We start from the raw sequence: 24,755 nt of genomic DNA on the forward strand, positions 1-24,755 counted from the left end.
GCTTGGTTAGTGCTCTGATAGGTACTCGTTGTTGCCACGGGCACAAGGCCCACATGGTTAAGTAACAATGCCCGAAAGGGAGACGTTACACAATGCCTATAAAAGAGTTCTAGTAAACCTAAACTATATCTATAGTGATCCCTCAGAGGAAAATCCTTAAGAAGAGTCTAATCTACAAGCCCCCGAATTCAAATCACGTAATCTGCACTGACTGAAACAGTCGATTGTTTAGGTCAAACAATCGACTATTTGGTGCTGAGAAAATACTTCTATGTACTGCCTGAAACCGTCGATGATTTGGCCCAATCAGTCGATGGTTTGCCCTCAGTGCTACATACTCCTCTTATGTAATTGTCCCTCACTTCACGTAACTTTCTCCGGTTCATATGATCCACTCAAAATATGAGCCATATCTCCAACACTTTACATAAAAATCGAACATTCGAGATGATGAAGTTGCCTAAGGGCAAAAGAGCTTTGAAGAATAAATGGGTATACAAATTGAAGACCAAGGAAAAAGTTCACAACCTAGGTACAAGGCAAGGTTGGTGTGAAAATCTTTAACTAAAAACATGGAATTGACTTCAATGATATTTTTGTATCCAGTTGTAAAGATGTCATTTATTATAGTGCTTAGTTTAACAACTAGTATGGGTTTGGAGATAAAGCAAATGGATGTGAAAAAGATTAGAGAAATACATAGAGAAACCAGAGGGTTTCACAGGAAAGGAAAATCTGGTTTGTAGGTTAAAGGAGAGTTTGTATGACTTGAAGCAAGCACCATGGCAAGGGTATAAAAAGTTTAAATCAATAATGGAGCAGCATGGTTACAAGGAAACTACTTTTGACGATTGTGTTTTTCATTAGAAGATTTTCTAAAAGTGATTTTCCTATTTTATTGCTTTATGTTGATGATACAATTGTTGGCCATGATATGTCTAAGTTTGACTGGTTGAAGAATGATTTGAGTAAGTCTCCATAAAAGACTTGGGGCCAACAAAGAAAATCTTTGGCATAGAAATCACTCATTATAGGAAAGCCAAGAAGTTGTGGTTATCATAGGATAAGTACATTGAGAAAGTGCTTGGAAGATTCAACATGGATAAGGCTAAGACAATTAGCCCTCCTCATATTAATCACATCAAATGAGTTGCAAGCAATGTCCTTCGACTAAGAAAGAGAAGGAAAATATGAGAAGTGTTCCATATGCTTCAGCAGTTGAAAGTTTGGTGTGTGCAATGGTTTTGTAAAGGGCTAGACATAGCTTATGCAGTTGATGTAGTTAATAGATTTCTCTCCAATTCTAGTATAGAGCATTAGAATGTGGTGAAATGGATTCTTAGGTATCTTCGAGGTACCTCCTTGTTATGTGTTTGCTTTAGGAATGGAAAACCATTATTGATTGGTTATATAAATGGAGACATGACTAGAGTTGTTGATACTAGAAAGTCTACATTGGGGTACTTGATTACTTTCCCAAGGAGAGCTATGGCTTGGCAGTCAGTTTAAAAAAAAAAAAAAGTGTTGCACTTTCTACTACTAAAGCAAAGTTCATTGCAGCTACTAAAGATTGCAAAGAAGTATTGTGGATGAAAAGATTTCTACAAGAGCTTGGATTCAAGCAAAAGAGGTATGTGTTGCATAGTGATAATCAAAGCGTGATTCATCTTTATAAGAATCACATTTTTCATTCACGATCTAAACACATTGATGTGAAATACTATTGGATTAGAAATGAATTAAATTCTGATTTATTGGAAATTGAAAAGATTAATACTAATGACAATGGTTTAAACATGATAAAAAAATCCCTATCAAGGGAGAAACATAAAACTTGTTGCATGATTGTCAGTATGATGAATTCCTAAACATAGTCAAGAGGGGGAGATTTGTTGGGTTTCTCTTCTATGTGGAGGATGGCCCACAAGTAATTGGTCCACTTATGCAGTCTGATTGATCGTTACGATTATATGGTGATTTGTTATCCAAACAAGCTGAATTTTTTGACACCATGTTCATGACTTGTCTTTCTTCAATCCAATTGGTTTGATTGTCATTTGAAAGTCATTTGCTTTGGTTTTCATGGCTTGGACAATAACCTATGTTTTAGGTAAGACCTCTCCATTTTTCTTGAAATTTGATTCCACATTTTGTTGGTGATGATTCAAGATTCATGCTGATTTGTATGCTAAGAATTTCTTGTTCTTCATGAGTTTAGTTTATGTATGCCTCTAGTTTTAGCTACAGAAGACTTATTGTAACCTACTATTTGACATAATGGAAGATTGAAAGCGGACTTCGGTCCCATTATTTTTCCCTTCACACCAAAGGGTTTTCCACTTAAATTTGGTGTTCCACTTATGATTGGGTGATTGATTTGTATTTCTTTGACTGCTGATTATTTCAGATTATTGGATGATTAATTATTCTACTTAGTGCTAATTATACTAGAGGAATGTTTGTCTTAGAATTTTATGCTTTGACCATCACCCCCGTATCTCCCCTTCCCCAAGAGGAATTCCTGAGCAAATATGATTTAAATAACAATCCTCCCAGAATTGCTTTAAAAGTGGATTTGATTAAGGCTTTTGATTCTGGCCATTCACCGGGTGCCTGTGTTTCAGTTACTATCCTGTATTGGTACTCCCCATAATTTGTAGCTTGGTTGAGAGAATGTATTTCAACTCCATATTATTCTATGAAGATCATTGATTCTCCAAAAGGATTCTTTAAAGGGGAAAAGGGTATAAGAAAAGGAGATCCTATATCTCTTTATACCTTTGTTATTATGATGGAGGTTCTCACCAAATTACTTAAAACACTCTGCCTCAAATGGCAGATTGACCTATCACTCAATATGTGAAAAAAATGAAGTTGTTGAATATTTGCTATGCAGATGATTTATTCTTTCAGCTATACTGTTCTGAAGCTATAAAGAATATTTTGTCTATCTTCTGTAGCATTACTGTTCTGAAGCATAATCCTACGGAATCATAGATGTTTTACTTTGGTTTTTCTGAGCAAACAACTAAGCAAATTGCCCAGACCCCCCTGGTTACAATATTGGAAAGCTCTCAGTGAAGCACCTTGGTCTGCCTTTGAAGACTTTTATGATCCAAACGGACCATAGAAGTCTTGAGCAAGGCAAGGCAGACTGCAGACTTTTTTGGAAAAAAAATTCAAAGAGAATTACTAATAGGAAACACAATTTATTATAAATCAGTTCTTCATGCACTAAAACTTATGGGGCTATTTCCATTTTTCTGCCTCAAACAGTCATTAAAGATTTAAAAAGGAAATTAAAGCTTTTTCATGAAAAGGTAATGACTGGAACACTAGTTGATGAAAGCTTAAAAGAGAGGAAGTCTGCAGGCTTGTAAAGGAGGGTGGACTTGGGATTAAATCCCTCTCGGACTCGAATTGAACAACAATGAAAAGCTTGTAAGGCATAGCTGCTACTTGTTAATCTTTCCTCTGGGTCATCTGGAGTCTCAAGTTTTTGGGCAATCAATGAAACAACTGCTGATGCACGACTTTGGAAAAGGATTTTGAAGATCAAGGGTGATGCTTATCCTTTTATCAGATTCATTGCGGGTTTTCGAAACTCTATTCCTCTTTTTTTCATATGACAATTGGCATCCACGCAACCCTCTTATAATCAATTATGCATGGTTCTCAAAGCCAGTTTGAACTATGGCATAACAAAATTTGCTAAACCAAAGGAGTTAATTACTGACCAAATGTAGATTTGGTATGCCAAAATTTGCTAAACCAAAGGAGATAATTACAGACCAAATATGGATTTGGCCCAGAAGGTTAATTCAGCCTGTTAAACTGATGATAGAGGCAATCTATTTGCAATAAGATCAGGATCAAGATATGTGTGGGCAGCAGATGAGGAACACTTATATAAAGAAGAAGAAAGGCTTAATTAACCACAGGGTGTGGTTCAAGTGATAGTGCGAACTACAAGAGTGCCTCTCAAGAGGTCAGGTGTTCAAACCCTCCCGGGCTCGTTTCCGCCTATGGACTCCTGAATTTACCCTCCCTTTAGAGTTGTGGGGTCAACTTCAAGGGACGCAAGATTAGTCACATGGACCGTAAAACGGATGAGTGGATACCCGGTGCGTAATTCAAAAAAAAAAAAAAAAGGCTTAATTAATCATGATAGCTATTGTTAGCTTGCTATTAGAGGTTTGAAATTAAGCTGTTCAAATATTGCAAGATTTGATTTGATGTTCTTAACTCTTGGATAATCAAATCAAATACCTTCTTCGAAAAAAAAAAAACTAATTACCTAAAAATACTATATTAAATATTTTTATTTTTCCTTAATTCTATAATTTTTAGAAGTAAAATTATTTTTACATCCTTGATGCATAATTGTGATTTATAATTGCATTGATAAATGTATAGGTTACCTTCCTGTATAGGCTCCCTTCCTGCGAGAGACAGGAGAGGACAGGGCCATCATTTGTAAATGACACAACAAAACACCTTTAATTAGGGACCATATGACTGTCAAAAATTAGAAAAATAAAAATTAAAAACGATAATCAAAAACTAAAAACTGAAACTAAAAACTAAAAACTAAAAACCAGCAATCTGTTTACAAACTAAAAACTTAATTAAAAAATGCTCATTTTCATCTTTGAATCAAATAATATTATAAAAATATGATTAAAATAATAAAATTACAAATATTACACATTAAAAATTACTATAATAAAAAAATTTATTATATCTCTTTTACTTAAGTGTTTTATTTTCAAATTTACTTTTACATTAAAAATTATATTGGACATGACAATTGAAAAATAGTAAAAGTATTTTGTAATTGACTTCATTATTACTTTTTAAAATTTATGTATATTTATCTTTTAAATATATTTAAATTCATATTATCATTTAATTTTAATTTAAAAGTGTTTAAAATAAATAATTTAATCCAAAAAAACTATTTTTGATTATTAAAATTTCTAACAATAAGTTGTCAAAACAAAAATCATAAATCTAATTTTTAGTTTTTTTAGCAAATAACTGAAAACCAGCAATAGAAAAAGAAAACTGACAACATAAAAAAATGCATTTTTTTAATTTGTTTCTTTATTATGGAGAAATAGAAATAGAAATAGAAAATAAAAAATAGTTATGATACCAAACATACCCTTAAAAAGTGATACTTCTTTATTAATCAAATTGTACAATATTGTTGCACAAGCCAATACATGCAATGTACACACACAAATAGATTGCTACAATTTAAAGTGTTCTATATAATAGTATATATATTATAAAACGAAAAAACAAAAACCATTTTTTTTTTTTTTTTTTTTGCTGAGAAAGAGATCATTGAAACCTTATAACTATGCAGGAAATGTCATCTTTGCTTTTCCTAGTAACAGCTGCCTCCGTCAAATGTTTTGCTGCTGACTGAGCATGCTTTATGTGCTTGATAGAGTCCACTGCTTCTTGGTTTGACATCACCTGTACAATGACAAAAAGACCAGGGAAAAAAAAAATTAGGCACCTCAGACAGGATTTGGTAGGAGCAGGTTAGGCACCTCAGGCAGGATCTGGTAGGACCAGGTTCTGGTTTTTAGTCACTCTCTTAAATTTTCTATTAAATTTCTACTTGACTAGCTTCTTATCTTTATTATCAAGTTAATTTAGAACAATGAGAAATTGGAATTAGTCAATCTCAGCGTAAGTGACCAACCTTCCACAACCCATCACTTGCCATAATGACGAAATCTGTATCATCATCAATCATTGCCTCTGTAATATCAGGTTCTGAGCTAAGGTGCATCTTCAAGCTCTTATCTCCAAATGCCCTAGCCACTGCCAGCTGCCCATCAACGCGGGGAACATCCCCTGCAAACATCACAAAATATTAATAAGACTTAAGAGTGCACATGCTTGAGAACAAACTTGGAAATATTGCCAATGGTCTCTGCACCCATCTTCACTTTAATTGCTGTCCAGTAAATCAGAAAATTGTATACAACCTTAAGCCACAGCAGGTAGAGACCAGGATTACTAAACATCAAGTGTCTAACTTCAAAAATTAGGTACTATGTTCACTTTATAGAAGAGAAGAAAAGGAGGAGGAGGTTCAGACCAGCTGGACAAAATAATAAAGTACGAATTTGACTATGCTGGAATGATATTATGATTACACAAAGAAAACTACCTTCCCAATGTTTGTTTCAGGGGAAATAAATATTATTTAATGATTTTTGGTTACTTAACTAGTCACTAATTTATTAATGCCAACAAACCCAAAATCATTGGTAAATGGAAGTTCTAGAAGAATCTTATTACCTGGAATGTTTGACACGAAACCACCCCTGCTTTCAATGTTCTGTCTCTCTTTGCTTGGCTCATGATCGACAGATAGCTGTCTAGCTACACCATTCTTGGATATAACAGCTCGAGAATCTCCCACATTTGCTACTACCAGCTTCTGACCATTGATTAGTATGGCCGTTACAGCAGTTGACCCTCCTCTTCCCAAAAAGACAGCTTGGTCCAATATATCAGTATCAGTTTTATGATATGCTCTCTTTATTGCATGCTTGGTATCAGTCCAGAACTCACCCTGCTAGGACAAAGAGAAAGTATGAATTGACCCATGGCATAGTCTAAAGAAGTGAAGAATATAAAAAAGACACAATAACTAAAACAGACCAAAGAATAATATTCATTACCTGTTTTAGAATATTCTCAAACAAATGAGTTTGCAAGTACTTCGCAACATCATGACCCATATGGCCATCAAATATTGCGAATAAACCCAACTCATTGTCATCTACTTTCTTGAATTCAGAAACTAAGCAATCTTCCATAGCATGGTTCGTTTTTCCCTCCACCAAGTGATAACCATGTGTGATATGCTTCGACATTTTGCTTTTACCTTTCCCTGTATCTGGTGCAGATGAGCTCAACCCAGCCTTGACCTTATAAACATATGTCCCAAAGAAACCATGACTTAAGACTTGAAGATTTTTTGAATACAATATTAAAAATATATATATCTGGAAAAAAGAGCTTCCTGCATCTAAGTTCTGCATAAGAACCTCATAATAAGTGACAAAATTCAAGCCAAGACAACGGTCCTATTTCAAAATCAGCATAAAAGAACCAACTAAAGCGACAATTGGGGAATCAGCAAATTCCTGGACAAGTAGCAGCCAAGTTCAATGCTATGACATGTGATATAACAACCCATACCTGGTTACAAATTGTGCAACATAAATTAATATAACTTGGATAATTTTCAACAAAATGTGCAACCATTAGCGGACCTAAACAAAGTTTCAAAGTTACATAAATTAATGTACCACTAAGTTTCTATCACTTGATCTTTTTCGTGGATATTTTAAACTTTAAAAATAACTTAACAATGAATCATATAGTCAAAAAACTTCCTTTCCGCAGTTAAACTTTATGCTTGAGGCCACATTCATTTTGCTCCAATGAATGATAAAGATGGATTCACCATGTGTATCAGCAAAAGTCTAGCTGATATTCCAAGCCAAATCCTGAAATACATGCATTGCACCAAAAATTTGAAGTATTCAGCACATATCAGGCAAGGCATTAGAGTAAGCAACATAAGCCCCTTTGTTTAAAACTTTGAAATAAAACCAATTACTTGGGTTTTATGTTTTCGGGGCCACATGCTGCATCCCGAGAGAGAGAGAGAGAGAGAGAGAGAGAAGGTGCAACATGATACTGCTTCAAAAAGTAACAGCCATATTCATGCAATTAAAAATTACTTCAGTGTTATAATAGAGCCTGACATAGTTAAGAAAAATTATTTCCCGAAGAACTAGTTTAAAATGCCTCCAAGTAGTTATGTAAATCAGTGTTTAATGAGGTGACAAACAATTTCTAGCTTTGAGTTTCAGAGCCACATATTCTACAGGACAGTGCAGAAACTCATGCAAGTAGTAATGTTCTTCAAGCATGCCAGTAACATGTTAATAGTTAGGCTGTTCCTAGCACTAAATACCGATCTTCTACAAAATAGTTGCAGCTATTAAACACCTTACAGTCAACCATTTTTATCACCACGCTGATGGGTAAAATATGGGCCAGTTCTTTGTCTGCACAATACAACCAGGAATTCATTATCAATGACAGAACATTGCTATGTACTAAGTCTTTAATGCCACCATCATTATTGGAAAGGAGAAAAACACATAAATAAGGGTGAGATAGAGACACTGGTAGACTTGAGATCTAGTTTTCATCTTGATAGGGACTTCTCTTTGAATTAAAAGAAGGTACACAGATTTATTAAACAAGGTAAAATGCCAATCTACTGTTGCACGATAAGATGATTGTTGAGTCATGGCTCATATTCAAAAGGGTTTATCCACTTTAAGTTTGTAACAAGTGGGAGTTTTTGCTTCGGGACCCTAAGCCCTCCAAGCAGTAAACATCCCTGTCTACCTAAATCAAAACTCAGCAAGGGTGCATTGGGGGGTGGAGATTGTTTGCCCCGCAGTACGGTACAGTATGTTTATGCTAGAGCATTATGTAATTATGTTGTCATATAAAAAGCATTTTGCACTAAAAAAGATGAAAAATGGGAAAGCTATGGGACCAAATAACATCCCAATTGAAGTTTGGAAATGCTTGGGTGATAACGGAATTATATGGTTAACTAATTTATTTAATATAATTGTAAAAACTAAGAAAATGCCAGATGAATGGAGGAAAAGCACTTTAATACCTATATACAAAAATAAAGGAGATATTCAAAATTGTAATAACTATCGTGGAATTAAACTTATGAGTCATACGATGAAACTATGGGAAAGAGTAGTTGAACAAAGATTAAGGTTAGAAACGAAGATCTCAGAAAATCAATTTGGTTTTATGCCTAGGAGATCTACCACAGAAGCTATTTATCTTTTAAGAAGATTAATGGAAAAGTTTAAGGAAAAGAAGAGGGACTTGCATATGATATTTATTGACCTTGAGAAAGCATATGATAGGATACCTAGGGAAGTTCTATGGTGGGTTTTAGAAAAAAAGGGTGTATGTTGTAGGTATACCGATGTCATTAAGGATATGTACGATGGAGTAATGACTAGTGCAAAGACTATAGATGGAGAAACTAGAAAATTTCCAATTACCATAGGTGTACATCAAGGATCTGCTTTGAATCCTTATCTTTTTGCTTTAGTGATGGACCAATTGACTAAGAGTATTCAAAAGCAGGTTCCATGGTGTATGTTGTTTGCAAATGATATTATATTAATTGACGAAACTAGGGATGGAGTAGAGGCTGAGTTAGAATTATGGAGAGAAGCTTTGGAATCTAGAGGCTTTAAGATAAGTAGAAATAAAACAGAATATATGAAATGTAATTTTAGTAATGATAGGAGGAATATCGGAGACAAAGTTAAACTTGATGATGAAGAAATAAATAGCACTTGTAGATTTCGATACCTTGGATCTATTATGCAAACTGAAGGAGAAATTGAAGATGATGTAATGCATAGAGTTAAAGCAAGTTGGGTAAAATGGAGAAGTTCTTCAAGTGTTATATGTGATCGTAGAATACCCTTAAAATTGAAAGGAAAGTTTTATAGGACAGCTATAAGACCAGCTATGCTATATGGATCAGAATGTTGGGCGACAAAGAAACATAATATCCAAAAAGTAAAAGTTACCGAGATGAGGATGCTTAAATGGATGAGTGGTATAACATTGAAAGATAAATTAAGGAATGAACATATTCATGGTAAGTTAGGTGTAGCTCCTATAGAAAATAAGATAAGGGAAGGACGACTCAAATGGTATGGACACGTGCAACGTAGGCCTTATAGTGCACCTGTGAGGAAGAGTGACTTAGTTACTGTGGGGGGCAGTAGAAGGGGTAGGGATAGATCTAAAATAACTTGGGAGGAGATAGTGAGTAAGGATTTAATATCTTTGAATCTATCAAAAGAAATGGTCTATGATCGCATAAATTGGCGGAAAAGGATTCATATAACCGACCCCACTTAGTGGGACTAAGGCTCGGTTTTGTTGTTGTTATTGTTGTTGGCTATATATACATACTTGTAGCCAAGGGTTGAAACCTTAAGGTAGTTTTCATTTTATGAGATAGTGAAAACTGGCCAGGGGCTCCATGGACACAGACACACTGTTGAACCATGTAAATTCATTGTGTTTTTCTTCTCTTTTGATTTCTCCTTTCATTTCTCTGTGTGTGCATAATCTTAAGAAGCGATTTCACGACAATAATAAATGATGTTCACCTGCATTACTTATCCAAAAATGCCAACAACAATACTCAAAATCCAAATTGAATATATATATTTAGCAGCTCTATTAGTCTATGCAGACATAAAATATCCAAGCCCTAGTGGCAGATCCAAGGGACAGGGGGTGATGGCCAAAAATAACCTCCTAAAATCTACTTTCACATTATGATTCTAAAGATCTTCTCATTGACAATATATCATCAACCCCCCATCTTCCCCTTAATTGTTTTGGTCCATTGAGAGGCTTACTAGATTGAACAATACAATGGGAGAAGCATATTCCTCCTTCCATAGCCCCTTCCTATCCTATCCCACATTTTGAGTCGAAGACCTGCCATGATCAACCTGTATAGAGTTCCTCTAGGCCTTAAGGGGCAAATTATCTTCTACCATATTATAGAATAAAAAAATAATTAAAATATTTACCTTCTTTCTTACCTTAATTTTATAAATAAAAAAAAAAACCCTCTCCAGCGTTTATATAATATGCTTGTTCAAAATTTTTATACAATTTTTCCTTCAGTTATATACACATGCTTTTCATGTGTGGTCTATAGAGTGGGTAAATTTGCTTCTTTATTTTTAGGTGTAGAATCAAATATTCTGTAGGGACACAGTGTCCAAAATATTGGAAAAGAAAGAAAAATCATACACCTAAAAGATTACCAACCCCTCCTACTCAAAGGATTACCAAGCATATTAGGAAAAGAAGATGAAACACTAGTGATGATGCTGACCTACAAACACATTGAAAAATTTATGTGGAGAAACCCATTTTCATCATATACTCCTGTCCAAATTATTCTAGTTTGCTATAATCAAATAGGCAAAATTAGCATTCTTCCGTATACAAACTTGAAATTCACACAACATTCCCTCGGTGCAAGCTAACTCCTATATTATTAAATTCATTTTTTTCCAACCCATTAAAAGCAGCCTCTCTGGATAAAAGCAAGGTAAGGCTGCATATACTGTGACAACCCTTCCTTACCTTGTAAAACGGGGAGCCTTGTGGCCTATGGATGCCCTTTTTAATGTAAAATCCAGTTTTCAACTTCTTTCTCCAACCACTCAAACCAAATCCAGCTTTATCAAATTAGGTTTAGCAGGGACAAAAATTATGAAGTGACTATTTGAGCCTCAACAGGGGTTCGGCTACACAAATCATTTTTGGCCATCCCTCCGTATCAAGGGTCAGATACTCATATTTATGTCCTCTTTCTGTACATCTCAATGAGAATTCAAACCACTGACTAATGATTCCTACGCTGGAAGAGGCGATTGTGATGTTGGGCATAACACAAAATTAGAAATGAAAACTTGATAATTTCAACATCGCTATCCCAGAACAAGAACAGAGCCCAAAAGACCACAAAAGCACCACTTTCCAAAATCAAACTCAAATCAGTGAATCACACAATCCAATATGCAAAACAAGGAGGGGGAGGGGGGCAGAGACAGAACTGGTCTTACCTTCATCTTGTGGAGAATTTCTCTTCCATTCATGGCTGGCTCCGTAATGTAAAGAGTAGACTTGGAGAGAGAGAGAGAGACCTTTGGAGAAGACGACTGGAGAGTGGAGAAGGGAGGGGGCAGATGATGTGAATAATTGAATATGATGGGGGTTTGACTCTGAGGTTGGGACATGTGACCTGCGGGTGACTTTAACTTTTGGAGGCTCAAAAAGCCGCGTTCTTTTAATAAAAAGACGCGCTATTGCTTTCGTCCACGTGACCTATTAATTGCTGTCTGACTTTTATCATTACTCATTAGTCATTGTTTCAAACTTTAGGATATTTTTAAAATTGATTGGTTCAAGGTCTTTCTAAACTGTTCATTCCAAATCATAAGCATACAATTCATCACCCCATCTTATCCATACCCACAAACCCTTTATTGCATTATTACACAATTTCCCTCTTTGGCTCAAATTTCTTAATAATATGAACCCAAAAGTCTCTCTCTCTCTCTCTCTCTCTCTCTCTCTCTCTCTCTCTCTCTCTCTCTCTCTCCACACACAATAGTAATTAATTGGAAATTTTTAAGAATAATTTAAATCACTAATTCTTAGCATGTAATAAATTAAATTAATTGTAAATCATTTCATAACGGAAATATTTATGATCTTTAATTAAAATTATCATAACTTTTTTTTTAATTTGAAAAATATATATATAGGTCATATATAGAGATAATGAAAGATGCTATTATAAAGTGGAGACAAGTGCGACAGACAATTATACCATTAAAGAAATCGGCTGTAATCAATAATTTAATATACTATTTTTTAAATTAATTTAAATTAGAATTAGAACTTTACATTATATGTGTGAGGAAGACTATTTTCTATCTTTCTGCATTTTTTTTTGTGCACATACCTACTTTCTATATTGTCCTCTACTTTCTTTTTTTTATCTATTTAAGATTATTTTATATTTATTTTGTTTCCTTTTCTCTCTTTTACGTTCTTTCAAAAAAAAATTTTGTTGAGTATCGAGTCCATTCATCCAACTTGCTAGCCATGTTTGTCAAAACCCTAGAACTCCAATGGTCTCTTTCTAAACATTAAAACTCCAATATTGTGCTTGTCATCTCTTTATCATGGCAACTTTACTCCTTATCGATGGCAACAAAATATCAATACAAAATATATGTGACGTCCCGATTTTCGTACTATTTTTTTTTTCAATAAATAAAACATATTAATCAAACACCGGCCACATCAAATACTCTGATACTACCTCAACGCAACCTGACCTGACCCGGAGTGGGTATCGAGTAAACGATAATTCTCATATACACAAACCTAACAGCGGAAGTCAATATATACAAATCATCCAAAATACAAATAACCAGAGTTCTAATCATCCATATATATATATATTTATAAATCTGAACACATTCCCAAATTAACAAAACACTCCACGGGAATCATGCATCCCTAACTCATATCACTCACCCTATCTATTAGGGTACCAGCACCCTTCTATCTCGGAGCTCTATCTACCCGTCTGTCACGGTTTCCTAAAATGTTCAGATATTGAGATGAGACACCACTTAGTAAGACTAAATAAATTATTTACAGTGTGTGACAATATGAGTTTAGTTATATCATAATATACCCATTTTAAGTGATTATATCATCTGAGAAATTATACTAGTATGTACTCATAATTATATAGATAATATCATAAGCTTTTATGAGCTTTTATTCCATTTCTCAAACTTATACACATGCAACAAATATATCAACGAAAGTACCTGAGGATAGAGGAGATTACACATCCATACATGTAGCTCCCCTCTGCTCTGACATCGATTGTAACCTTACCCGATTAACTCAGGTGTGACTACAACTGATACTTATCAGAGCACTCATCTTACTCAATAAGCCCTTAAGCAGAGAGTTTTACTTCATCCTAATTATTTATATAATTAAATTCATATTCTTTTACTCCTCATATTCATTTCACATATTCATATTTCAATAGCTTTCATAAGCTTTCCTTTCTCAAATTCATATTCATTAGCTTTCATAAGCTTTCATTTCTCAAATTCACATTCAATTGCTTTCATTCTCAAGAACATGTTCTAACTCAAAAAATATCCATGTATACATAAATCCACATATATGTAATTTACATAATACAACAGATCACATAATTTTATTTCTCAACACATACTTACTTTCCATACTAAGCATTCTTCCCCATCGGCATCAATAGGAACTACACAATATGGTTCTCATACTGAGCATACCTCCCCAACGACATCAGTAAGAACATCACATACACAATTTCCATATTGAGCATACCTCCTCATCGGCATTAGTAGAAACTACACACACAGCATACCTCCCCATTGGCATCAGTAGGAACCACACACACAATATCCATACTAAGCATACCTCCTTATAGGCATCAATAGGAACTACACACACAACGTACCTCCCCATCAGCAGCAGTAGGAACTACACACACAATATCCATACTGAGCATACCTCCTCATCAGCATCAATAGAACTCATTTTCACAGGTCTGTATTCGCATTTTAGTATTCACATACAGTACATTCGTTCATCTCATCACATCAATAATATTCTCATAATAGTATATATCTCATTTCACATATTTCAACATATCTCAATAAAACATATCAATATTTCTTATTTAATCATTTATCATAGAAAAACATTTCTATCCATATATATATGTGTTTTATTGGACACACACATGCGCCCACGCGCACACACACACATAATTGCAGTAACTATTATAGAATGGGTGCTAATAGGGTGCATACAATTGATTCTCTATTTTAGGGAATTAATTTGTTACCCCCTCTACTTTAGGAAATTAATTGGTTCCTTCGTTACGTGGTTTAGCATATAGCCAACATCAGGATGACAAAAGAATTTTACTATTGGGAAGAGTCAAAATACAAGAGCATCTAAGATGTCATGCTCTACCACACACAAAAAAAAAAAAGGAAAAGAAAAAAAATCCAAAAGGCATCTATAAATGCACCGAGCAAAATTAACTCCCTCTCAAATCAAGGAGGCAAATTAATTCTCTTTTAAATGATCAAAGAGGCAAATTAAGTCCCACTTGGAGTCAACATTCTCTTTATTATTTTTTTTATTCTCTCCTTAAATGACCCTCTATTTAACACAAATAATCCCTTTATTGAATAAGGGAAAAACCTTCTATTTATTACAAAAAACCTCCTCTCCATGAATTATGTATTTGTTACGAAGTATGTTCGCAGTGATCAAGGCGTGGGAGGAAAAATAAAAGCATTCATATGGGGCTAGCCCATCTTAACAAAGAGGACCAATAGCTTAAGCTATTTGGCACCTCTTGGGCCCAACCACCTAGATAAAGTCACCCATCATCCACTTAGTTTTTTTCTTTTTTTTTTTAATATGAGTCTCACATTGGAATTTCCAATAATCACCCCCTCAAACATGATTCTCATAAATACACCCCTTAAAACTAGCTCACAATTAAGTCGCACAACACCTATGATGTTTAAGATTCATGATTCCTACTATTAGAGGTGGCAAAAAGAATTCACGGGTCGGGTCCAAGTCGGTTGTGAGTGGGCCGGATCATAAACGGGTCACAACCATGTAAACCCTAACCCTTATGGCCCAAATGAAGACAAAGATAAAGATTCTTTCTAGGAAGAGCTATCAGAGTATCTACAAAACTCATGATTACCAAGCTGCCTCTATGGTGATTTCAACAAAATAAGGTTCCCTTCTGAGTGATCTAGTGCTAATAGAATTACCAAAAACATGGAAAAGTTCTCGAAGTTCATCCAAAGTTGGGACTTATTGGATGTCCCTCTTAATGGAGCCAAATTCGCATGGACAAATAATTAGGAAATACCCACTCTTTCTAAGTTGAACAGATTCCTCATCAACCCCAAATAGGATGAAAGCTTCCCATTGCTTTGTCTCAAAGCTTCAACTAGGCTGATCTCTAACCACTCTCCCCTTCTAGCTAGATAGTGGAGGCATCAATTGGGGCAAGCTGCCATTCTAATTTGAAAATCACTGGCTCTAATCAACAAAGTTCATTCAAATGGTTAGTGAACTATGGAAAAGTTTCAACTTCAGAGGTTCAACCTCTTTCATTTTGGCTAAAACATTGAAGGCATTGAAGACTCATTTGAAAAGCTAGAAAGCATTGAAAGATTCATTAACTTCCAAACAAAAAAATGAGGTTTCAAGGGAAATTGACCATTGGAACAAAGTTGAGGAAAGCAGACCTCTTAATGTCCTTGAAAGAGGTTTGAGAGAAAATGCCAAGAGAGCATTGTTAAAAATCCTTGATGCAGAATAAAATTTGTGTAGACAAAAATCCAGGGAATTATTGATGAAAGAAGGTGACAAGAACACACATTTTTTTCATAGAATGGCCTCTTTCCACAAGAAATGCAAAGAAAAAAAAAAGCATCAATTAAGACTAATGATGAAACAATTGAAGATATGGTTAGGATTAAACTAGAGTCAATGAAGATCTTCAAAAATCTATAGAGAGAAACAACAACCTTTAAACCAAAGCTAAACCCAAATGCTTTCAAAAAGATCTCTTCAATGGAAAACACTTTGCTAGAAGACCCATTCTCGGAAGCTGAAATCCTTAAGGCAGTAAAGGATCTAAATGGGGAAAACCCCCAGAGCTAGATGGATTCACTACTGTATTTTTTCAAAGTTGTTGGCATATCATCAAGGCGTACTTGCTAGCCTTCTTTGAAGTCTAAATACTACATTCATTGTGCTGATTCCCAAAAAAGAAGGTGTTGAGATACTAACAAATTTCATACCAATTAGCCTATTAATCACGAGAGTCCCACTACTTCATCAAAATAAACCTTTTAAAACCAACTATCCTAATTTTGAAATACCTATACCGATGAGAAAAAGTGACTTAATTTCTTACACAGGAAGAAAATCCTCGATTTTTAGAAGATTGTAAAGTTCATTAAAACAGAATAGTCTAAAAAAACTATCCATTTAAAAAAAATGCAAAACTACATAAGAGTCACGACAATGCATGAATTTTATGAAAAGGAAGAGCATGCAAGACCACACATAAATATAGTCATTTGAAACCCTAAGAAAAAGTCCATTTTTTCCTTAAAGAAAAAAATATGAGTCGTATCCATGGGTTTTTAAATAATTAAATAATTCAATATTTTGTATAAAAGATTCATTCTTTCCCCTTTTCAAAAATGCGCCTCACATACGAGATGACATGGAAAAAATGATTTTTTTAAAGAAAAAAAATGTATACATTATATGCAATATGTAGACATAACAAGAAAAAAAAGACATTTTTTTTATGTAAAAAATAAAAATTTAATGCTAACATAAAAATAACACGATAGAGGAGAAAAATGCACTTACCAAGGTGTGTCGATTCGACAAGAGAGGCTAGAGGAGGAAAGAGGGGGAATTCAAGCAAGAGCACAGGGGTGAGAGATATATGAAGAAAAAAATGGTGAGGGAGAGATAACAAGAGGGAGAGAGAGAGAGAGAGAGAGAGAGAGAGAGAGAGAGAGAGAGAGAGAGAGAGAGAGATAATGAGAGAGTGAGGAAGATGGTGAGGGCGGCCCTCTATGGGGTTTTATAGAGCAAGGGAGATAGGGGAGGGTGGGAGAGAAAAGAGGGGAGAAAGTGAAGGAAGTGGAAGAAAAAATATCTTTTTTGTTTTTTTAAGAAGATTTTTAGGAGAGTGGGGGTTAGTGGGAGAGCAAAAATAGGGGGTAGGAGGTTTGAAAGTTAAAAAAAAATAATAATAATTGTCCATATTTTTTGCTAGAAATAATGGAGAATACCTGGCAAAATCTAACCAAAAACAGGCTTAAGATGTTGAAGAAAGCTCCCAAGCCAAAACGACGTCATTTTGGAATTTCTCTATATTTTTAATATATATATTTGAAAAAAAAAATTTTAAAAAGGGCACCGTTTGAATTAAAAAGGTGCGAGCATGTGCACATTTAATAAGTTTGACCATCTCCATGACCACATTGTTTACAACATTAGCCTGCACCTCTATCCCTTTGATTCTCGTAGTATTGGTTAGCATGATCTCTTACCAATGCTTCACACAATCTCACAAAATGACGGCAATTGAATTCACATAACAATTAACCAAGTTTTAAGCAACTATATAGTCAGTTAAAGATTATCGTGGCTTTCCCATAAGAACACGTTCACAACAGTTGAATGTATAGTAAATGAAAGCAGTAAGCAATTTATGAAAGCAAATGGCAAGTAAGTAGTAAACATTGATGATAGCTTTACCGTGATCCCAAGAGGGGGGGGGTGAGTTGATACTTTTAAAATTTAAGTCCTAGGTCAATCCCTTGACAGCAGTATTTTCACAACTCTATGGTCAATCTAGTGCAAGTAATGTAAATCAGTTGTAATATATATCAGTAATCAAATAAAGCAATATAATTAACAACATAAGCACCAGAAAGCAGTAAGGTAAGAGTGACACGCAAAATTGTTATCGAGGTTTGGCCAATTGCCTACGTCCCCGCCTTGGCTAACAAGCACAAGGATTACTACTATAATTGCTCACTTAAGCGGGTGGAGCGGCACGTATGCAAACCAGGTCAATTACCATAGGGCTGACTTCAACCTTTACAACCAATCCTTACCGAGCTGGATTACCGCCCCTTCAGGCCACGCCTAAAAATATAACAATATTCTCTCAAACGGATGGTACAAAAATAGTGCTTTCACCTAAAGCTGGTATGTACCCAAATACACACATTCACATACACATCAATAACATGGATATAGTGTAATCTCAGTGATGTAGGTTTTGTGCAATCAACACTCAAATCAGTATAATCAGCATGATGCTCAAGAGCATTCAACACAAGTAATATCTTAGAATAAAAACAAAGTATTTCAATAGCACATCGATATTCCAAGTATGCAAATCAGATAATCAAACTAGTTCAAAAAGAGTTTTCCTCAATGAAAGATGCACAACAATAGTTTGAAAATATTTTCTTGTTTAAAAATATCTTTACACACCAAAAACAAAGCTATTGGACACTTGCAACAAGATGCAAATATCCTAAGCTTCCTTGGTTTAATCCCACACAAGATTTATAATAGGAAAATCTGTGGGATAAACCTAAGCTAAGCTCCCAAAGAAACTATCTCAAACACACAAACAAGTGGGAGTATTTAGCAAAGTATAACAATCACACTTACACAAAAAGAACTCTCACAAACTCATAATTTATCAGAAGGATGAAAGTTTGAGAGTATTTGGCCAAAGAATGAATTTTCAAGAGAGAGGATTTTTTGGCTAATTACTTTGCTAATATTTTTTCTAATCTTGCAAATGAACTCATATTTATAACTAGGGGTAAAAATATAACCGGTTGGGACATGATAGGAACAATTAAAAAGGTCCCAAATGATTAAAATGCATTTAGCCCGAATTAACCCTATTTTACCGCGATTAAAATAATTTTAACCGACTGAGGTTTAGGTGGCTGAACCGTGGTTCGGTCGCCCGAACAAACACAAAAATAAAAGGCATTCAAAGTAGTTTGATCGCCCGTATTCAGGTTCAGTGACCCGAATCAAAGTCAGTAGCATTGCTTCGTGACTTCGAGTGTCCGGTCCTATATTCAGTGACCCAAATTCAAGTGTTCGGTCACTCGGGGCTCAATTTGAACTAAAATGATCGGTCGCCCGAGTTGGTGAACTATCCCTTTCGATGGGTTCGGGCTCCCGTGGATGATGTGTGCATTTATAATCGGTTTTCCGAAAGCCTAGTCAACCTGTTGACTTGTTAACAGTCGGGTGCCCAAGAAGTTTTGAACTCCAAGGGTTCGATCACCCAAGCTCTCTCAAGTTGCTTAGAAATGTTCAATTCAAACACAATTTCAACACTCCTATATATTATATGCTATGTGTGTGAGTGTTGGGACCTAGAGTCTTACTATGGTCTTATTGAGCTTACCATATATCCTATATGTGCGATGTGCAGGTAAGGTAAATACAGACCATGTCCTAAGTTACTATTACAGACTCATATTACACATATTGAATTTACAATTACAAATATGAAAGGTCTTCAGGGTCTTCTAGTTGCTTCAAGTGTCCTTTATTAGGATATTCATTTAGACCTGTGCAAACACTTCTGACATTTATCAAATACCTGAGTATTTGTCATTATCAAAACCGGATGCGACCTATAAAGTCAACAATTGAAGTAACGTAATTCATTAACAACACCTCCATTAGCAACACATGTTTAGTGAGGAAGGCAAGTAGGCTTACCTCCAATTGAGAGCACTTTAAAAAGTGCTTATAATACTTATCACTTTTTATAAATGCTTTTACAAAAAAGTGGTGTTTGACTTGTATTACAATAAGCATTTATTTTAAAAAGTATTTCTTCAAAACTATTTTTTTTGTAAACTATTTAAGTGAATTTTGAGAAACGATTTAAGATACTTTTTTTGACAACTTATAAGTGGAGCTATTCATAGGTGGGGTCAATTTTGTAAATATAAAAAAAAAATTAGTGACTATTTTGTAATTTTAAAAAACATATTAATTTAAAGATAACTATATATTATTTTATATATAGCATATTAATTATTGATGAAACATAATTCAATTCTGGAATAAATAAGAAAAATCATCTATTAATTTAAATTAGTTGAAACCTAAGATGTAGTCCCAATAGGAGAGGTGAATTGGGTTATTTAAAATTCCTTAGAGTCTTTTTTAAGAGTTCTTGACTTTTTACAATCCTTTAAAAACTTCTTATATTTTTATTGATTAGACAATCCACACAAGCACTAAATTCTTCTATTCAATCCACAACCACAACAAACGTAACCAACTAATTAACTCTTCAAGCAAAACAACCACAACACAAGTATTCAATTTTTGATTTTCTATATTTAGCAGCCCTGTATATGAATGTGCAAGTCCTGTAGTTGGCTTTTGAACTTTAGATTAAAATAACATCCAAACACTTTTTCAAGATCTGCACACAAGCACTAACTTCTTCTATTCAATCCACAACCACAATAAACACAACCAACTAATTGACTGTTCAAGCAAAACAACCACAACACAAGTAATCAATTTTTGATTTGCTATATTCCGCAGCCCTGTATATGAATGTGCAAGTCCTGTAGTTGGATTTTGAATTAAAGATTAAAATAACATCCAAACACTTTTTCAAGATCAGAATTTAAATAAACCTTCAGCTAATAGGTTTTAGGTTGTTAATCAATCAACGTACTCCCTGACGGTTTCCGCAAAAAATTGATTAACCAACGTACTCCCTATCGATTTCCGTAAGCCCAAGAACAAATTAGGCTTTGGTTTATATAATTTTCAATATACGTTGTTTTTATGATTGAAAGAATTACAACATCCACGCAGTTTATATTTTTTCTGAAATTTTAAAGAGAGTAAGGGAAAGAGAGTGACACCGCAACTTTTATGAGGTTCAGCTTACCCCAGCCTATGCTCTCGCCTTAGGTCAACCACCTAAGGACTTCACTATACATTGTTCCTTCTAGGTGGAACAAAAACCTTTACAATAATCAACCACTTTTTCAAGAAGAGAAACCTCTCCAAGCAACAATCTATGCTTGGTCCAACGATTCAACAATACCTTGAACTGACAAAAGATCTAATAGAAAGGAATGGATATCTGCGTACAAAAACACTCTCAAACATAGAGCAAGTTATACAAGTTAAATCTCAAATCGTACTTCAAAACCAAAATTAAATAGAATATGTGCAGCTCAAGGTTTTGAAGTTACCAATGGTTCTTTCTTAAAGATTTTGATGCAACTCAAAAACAAACTCTTATTTTTAATCTAGCAATTTCATAGAGTTTTCCCTCCAGCATAGGTGTGAGCAAGAATGAGCTTTAGGAGAGTTTTAGCATAAAAATTGTGTATTGCTTGAGTATTTTTCATTGAGCAAGGGAGGTATTTATAGACTTCTTAAATAAAAGTTTTCTCAATTAATATGAAATATTTAGGTAACTTTTCAAAGATATTAAATTAGAGAATCAATTTTAAAAATATTTTCGTAGGTTTGAATTTAAAAATTCCCCGCAAAGTCAGTTGGCTGACTCACTCAACCAGGTCACTTTTTGTACTAGTCAGTCGGCTGGACAGGCGGCTGACACCATTCTGTCTCTCAAAAATTAATTCTAATAAATTGTCAGTCAGCTGACTAAACCACATTCAAAATAGTCAGTCGATTGGGAATTGTCAGTCGGTTGGGTGTTTTTAGTTCATTGAGTCAGTCGGCTGGACAGTTAACTTTGCTGAAGGTTTTTTATCAATCGGCTGATTGAACCACGTTAAAAAATGGTTAGTCGGTTAAGTATTGCCAGTCGATAAGGTACTTTTAGTTCATCGAGTCAGTCAGTTGGGCAGTCCTCTCTTTTTAAATATTTTCTATTTTTTGATTTCTTTAAAATCTAGTTTACTGGAAAAACTTAATTATAACTTTTTAAAAACATTTTCAAGAGTTTTTTTAAGTGCTGGTCTCTAAGTCTTTGTATCTTAAGGAGCTTCACATATCTAAATAGAAATGACTTGAAGTACTTTCAAATATCCTTCAAAGCATGGTCTCTTTAATCACTAAGTCTTACAGTCTCTTGAGGTTCACTTTTGACTTCAAGATCCGCTTGACCTTTAAGCTCTTCATTTGTCGTTCATTGTTTCAATATACTGAGAAGCTTTCACTTGATTGACATTGATCTCCAACTTGCTTTCATGATCAACGGTGAGTGTCCTTAAATCTGAAATAAAGCTACTCAACAACACATGTTAAACCATCCTTCATTTTGTTATCATCAAAATAAGATTGAAAAGTCCAGTTAGGCCAACATTAATATTAAAAGAAAAGTAAAAATTTAATTAATAATTTTATTTAAACATAAATTAATATGATAATCAAATGTTATAAATATACATTAAGGCTTTTCAAGCATTTTGTCTAGGGTTACAAGCGGTTCGCCTACGGCCCTCTATGGCAGTCTGTCGGCCGGCACAGACTGCTCCGCCCGCTACCCACTGCAACAAGATGACAACCCACGACAGCCCTGCCAGCCCTGTGACGCACACGGTTCTGGTGCTTCGCGGCAACCCACAGCAGCCCCAGCGAACGGTTGCCCCAACGCACGACTCCACAGTTCCAGTGCTTCACCGGGCGATTAGACTACCATAAAGAGCCTCCTGCTCCAATCTCCGTTGTTTCTAAATCTAGGGTGCCGAAAGCTGAGACCTTCTCCATTTCAACACACTACTGCAGCTGCCACTTACCCCCCAAACCAAATCTGTCCCTCAATCCTTCCCATCACTTCCATCGGTGGTGAAGTAACTCACCGGAGGTTTTTGTTCTTCTATTAACCTATCGTGGTTTCATCCTCACCACTTATAGCAGATTTTTGTGTGGCTTTCGCCCCGCCCCTGTATAGCAGTAGCAACAAACCATGCATAGAGCAATTTGCAAAAAATCTGGGAGTCATCGCCATAGAGGACAGAGGAATCTACACGCCATCGCTGCTTAGGGAATCGCTAAACAATGCAGGTCAATCTTTTCTCCATTTAGAAAAGTTATAACTTAAATTTCAATATATTGCAATCCAGTGTCGTCCCCCGCCGATGGTTGCACCGTTGGCGGGGAATGTCATCCATGCGAGTCCTGAGATACAATCATATGCGCAAGTTGTGAGTAAAAAAGTGGAGATGCCTGCGTTCAAAATTCCTATGAGATTGCCCGTTAATATCAATAGGGAATTGGGATTTATTTTCTCAGAAGCAGAGATGGTTAAGGCTGAGGAAGAATTTCGTTTTGCATTAGTAATGAAATTTTTGAGGAATCGGCCATTTATTGATAAAATTCGGATTTTGATTGTGAAAATGTGGGGTTTGACGAAAATTCCAACGATCAGTGTTATGGATGATATCACGTGTCAATTCACATGAAAAACGAATGTGACTTTCTACATGGTTGGGCAAGGGAAGGTAGAATTATGGAAGGCAATTCTTTTCGGATGTTTAAGTGGACGAAGGATTTTGATACCAAAAAAGAATCCCCATTGGCTCCTCAATGGATTTTCTTACCGGGGTTACCAATGCATCTTTACCGTACGGATTTTATCCAAATAATAGCGACTCATTTTGGTCGTTATCTTGGAATTGATAATGCAACAATTAATCGTACGAGAGCATCGGGGGCGCGTATTTGTGTGGAAATTGACCTAACAATGGAGCCGGTAAAGGGATTTCCTCTTGTTTTATCTTCGAAACAATGTATTTGGCAAGAGGCCAAATATGAAAAGATGAGTTTTTTCTACTCTAAATGTTGCAGGCAAGGACATACCTCGATTGTTTGCAGGGTGGGAGAGAAGCAAAGGGAGGAGGAAAAATATAAAGAAAAAAAGATATGGAAACCAAAGACTAATGACTGTGTAATAGAAACCAATTCCGATGTGGATAAAGGAGCAAATAACGTGGTGCAAGAAGAAGGACCCAATAATGTGCATATGACAAAGCAAATTAATGATAGGGGCCCTGAAATAGCGAAAACTCCTGTAGTTCAAGAAAATGGGAATTATGGAAGGCAGAACTCTGATATACCGTAGAGAGCATTAGAAAATAATGGGAATGAAGATTCAATAGAGAGGAATGAAGGGGAGTGTGAAGAAGTCAGATGTGATGATGATCCTCGAGTTTCAAACGACGAACCTCTATCTCAAGAGGAAGTGGATCACGTGGATAATTCTAAACTGACTGAAGGTCGGGACCAAGGTTTGCAATAGAAGGATTTGGCTCGAGGTTATTCGTCTAAGAGGGAGGAAGGTGAAGTATCAGTTTTAAAGGGCAAAGAAAAAATGTATGAGTCTGATACAGGGCAGAGATGGATTTCCGTAAAAA

The 24,755-nt window shown here is 35.1% G+C and overlaps 1 protein-coding gene across 2 annotated transcripts; it reads right to left on the bottom strand.

Annotated features, from left to right (window-relative positions):
- Positions 1-5,164: 5,164 nt before the first annotated feature.
- LOC131148603 (probable protein phosphatase 2C 58) lies at positions 5,165-11,953 on the bottom strand. Of its 2 annotated transcripts, none has more exons than XM_058098431.1 (5): positions 11,760-11,953; positions 6,711-6,959; positions 6,325-6,601; positions 5,720-5,874; positions 5,165-5,487 (listed from the first exon to the last, which is right to left on the bottom strand). In XM_058098431.1, exons 1-5 carry the CDS (start codon positions 11,931-11,933, stop codon positions 5,350-5,352), a joined length of 993 nt encoding a protein of 330 aa, XP_057954414.1. In that variant the 5' UTR covers positions 11,934-11,953; the 3' UTR covers positions 5,165-5,349. The 2 variants fall into 2 exon arrangements, with proteins under 2 accessions (XP_057954414.1, XP_057954415.1); XM_058098432.1 differs by lacking the exon at positions 11,760-11,953 and adding an exon at positions 7,502-7,540.
- Positions 11,954-24,755: the final 12,802 nt, after the last annotated feature.

The sequence above is a fragment of the Malania oleifera genome, chromosome 2 (assembly GCF_029873635.1).
Source record: "Malania oleifera isolate guangnan ecotype guangnan chromosome 2, ASM2987363v1, whole genome shotgun sequence".
Lineage (NCBI taxonomy): Eukaryota > Viridiplantae > Streptophyta > Magnoliopsida > Santalales > Ximeniaceae > Malania > Malania oleifera.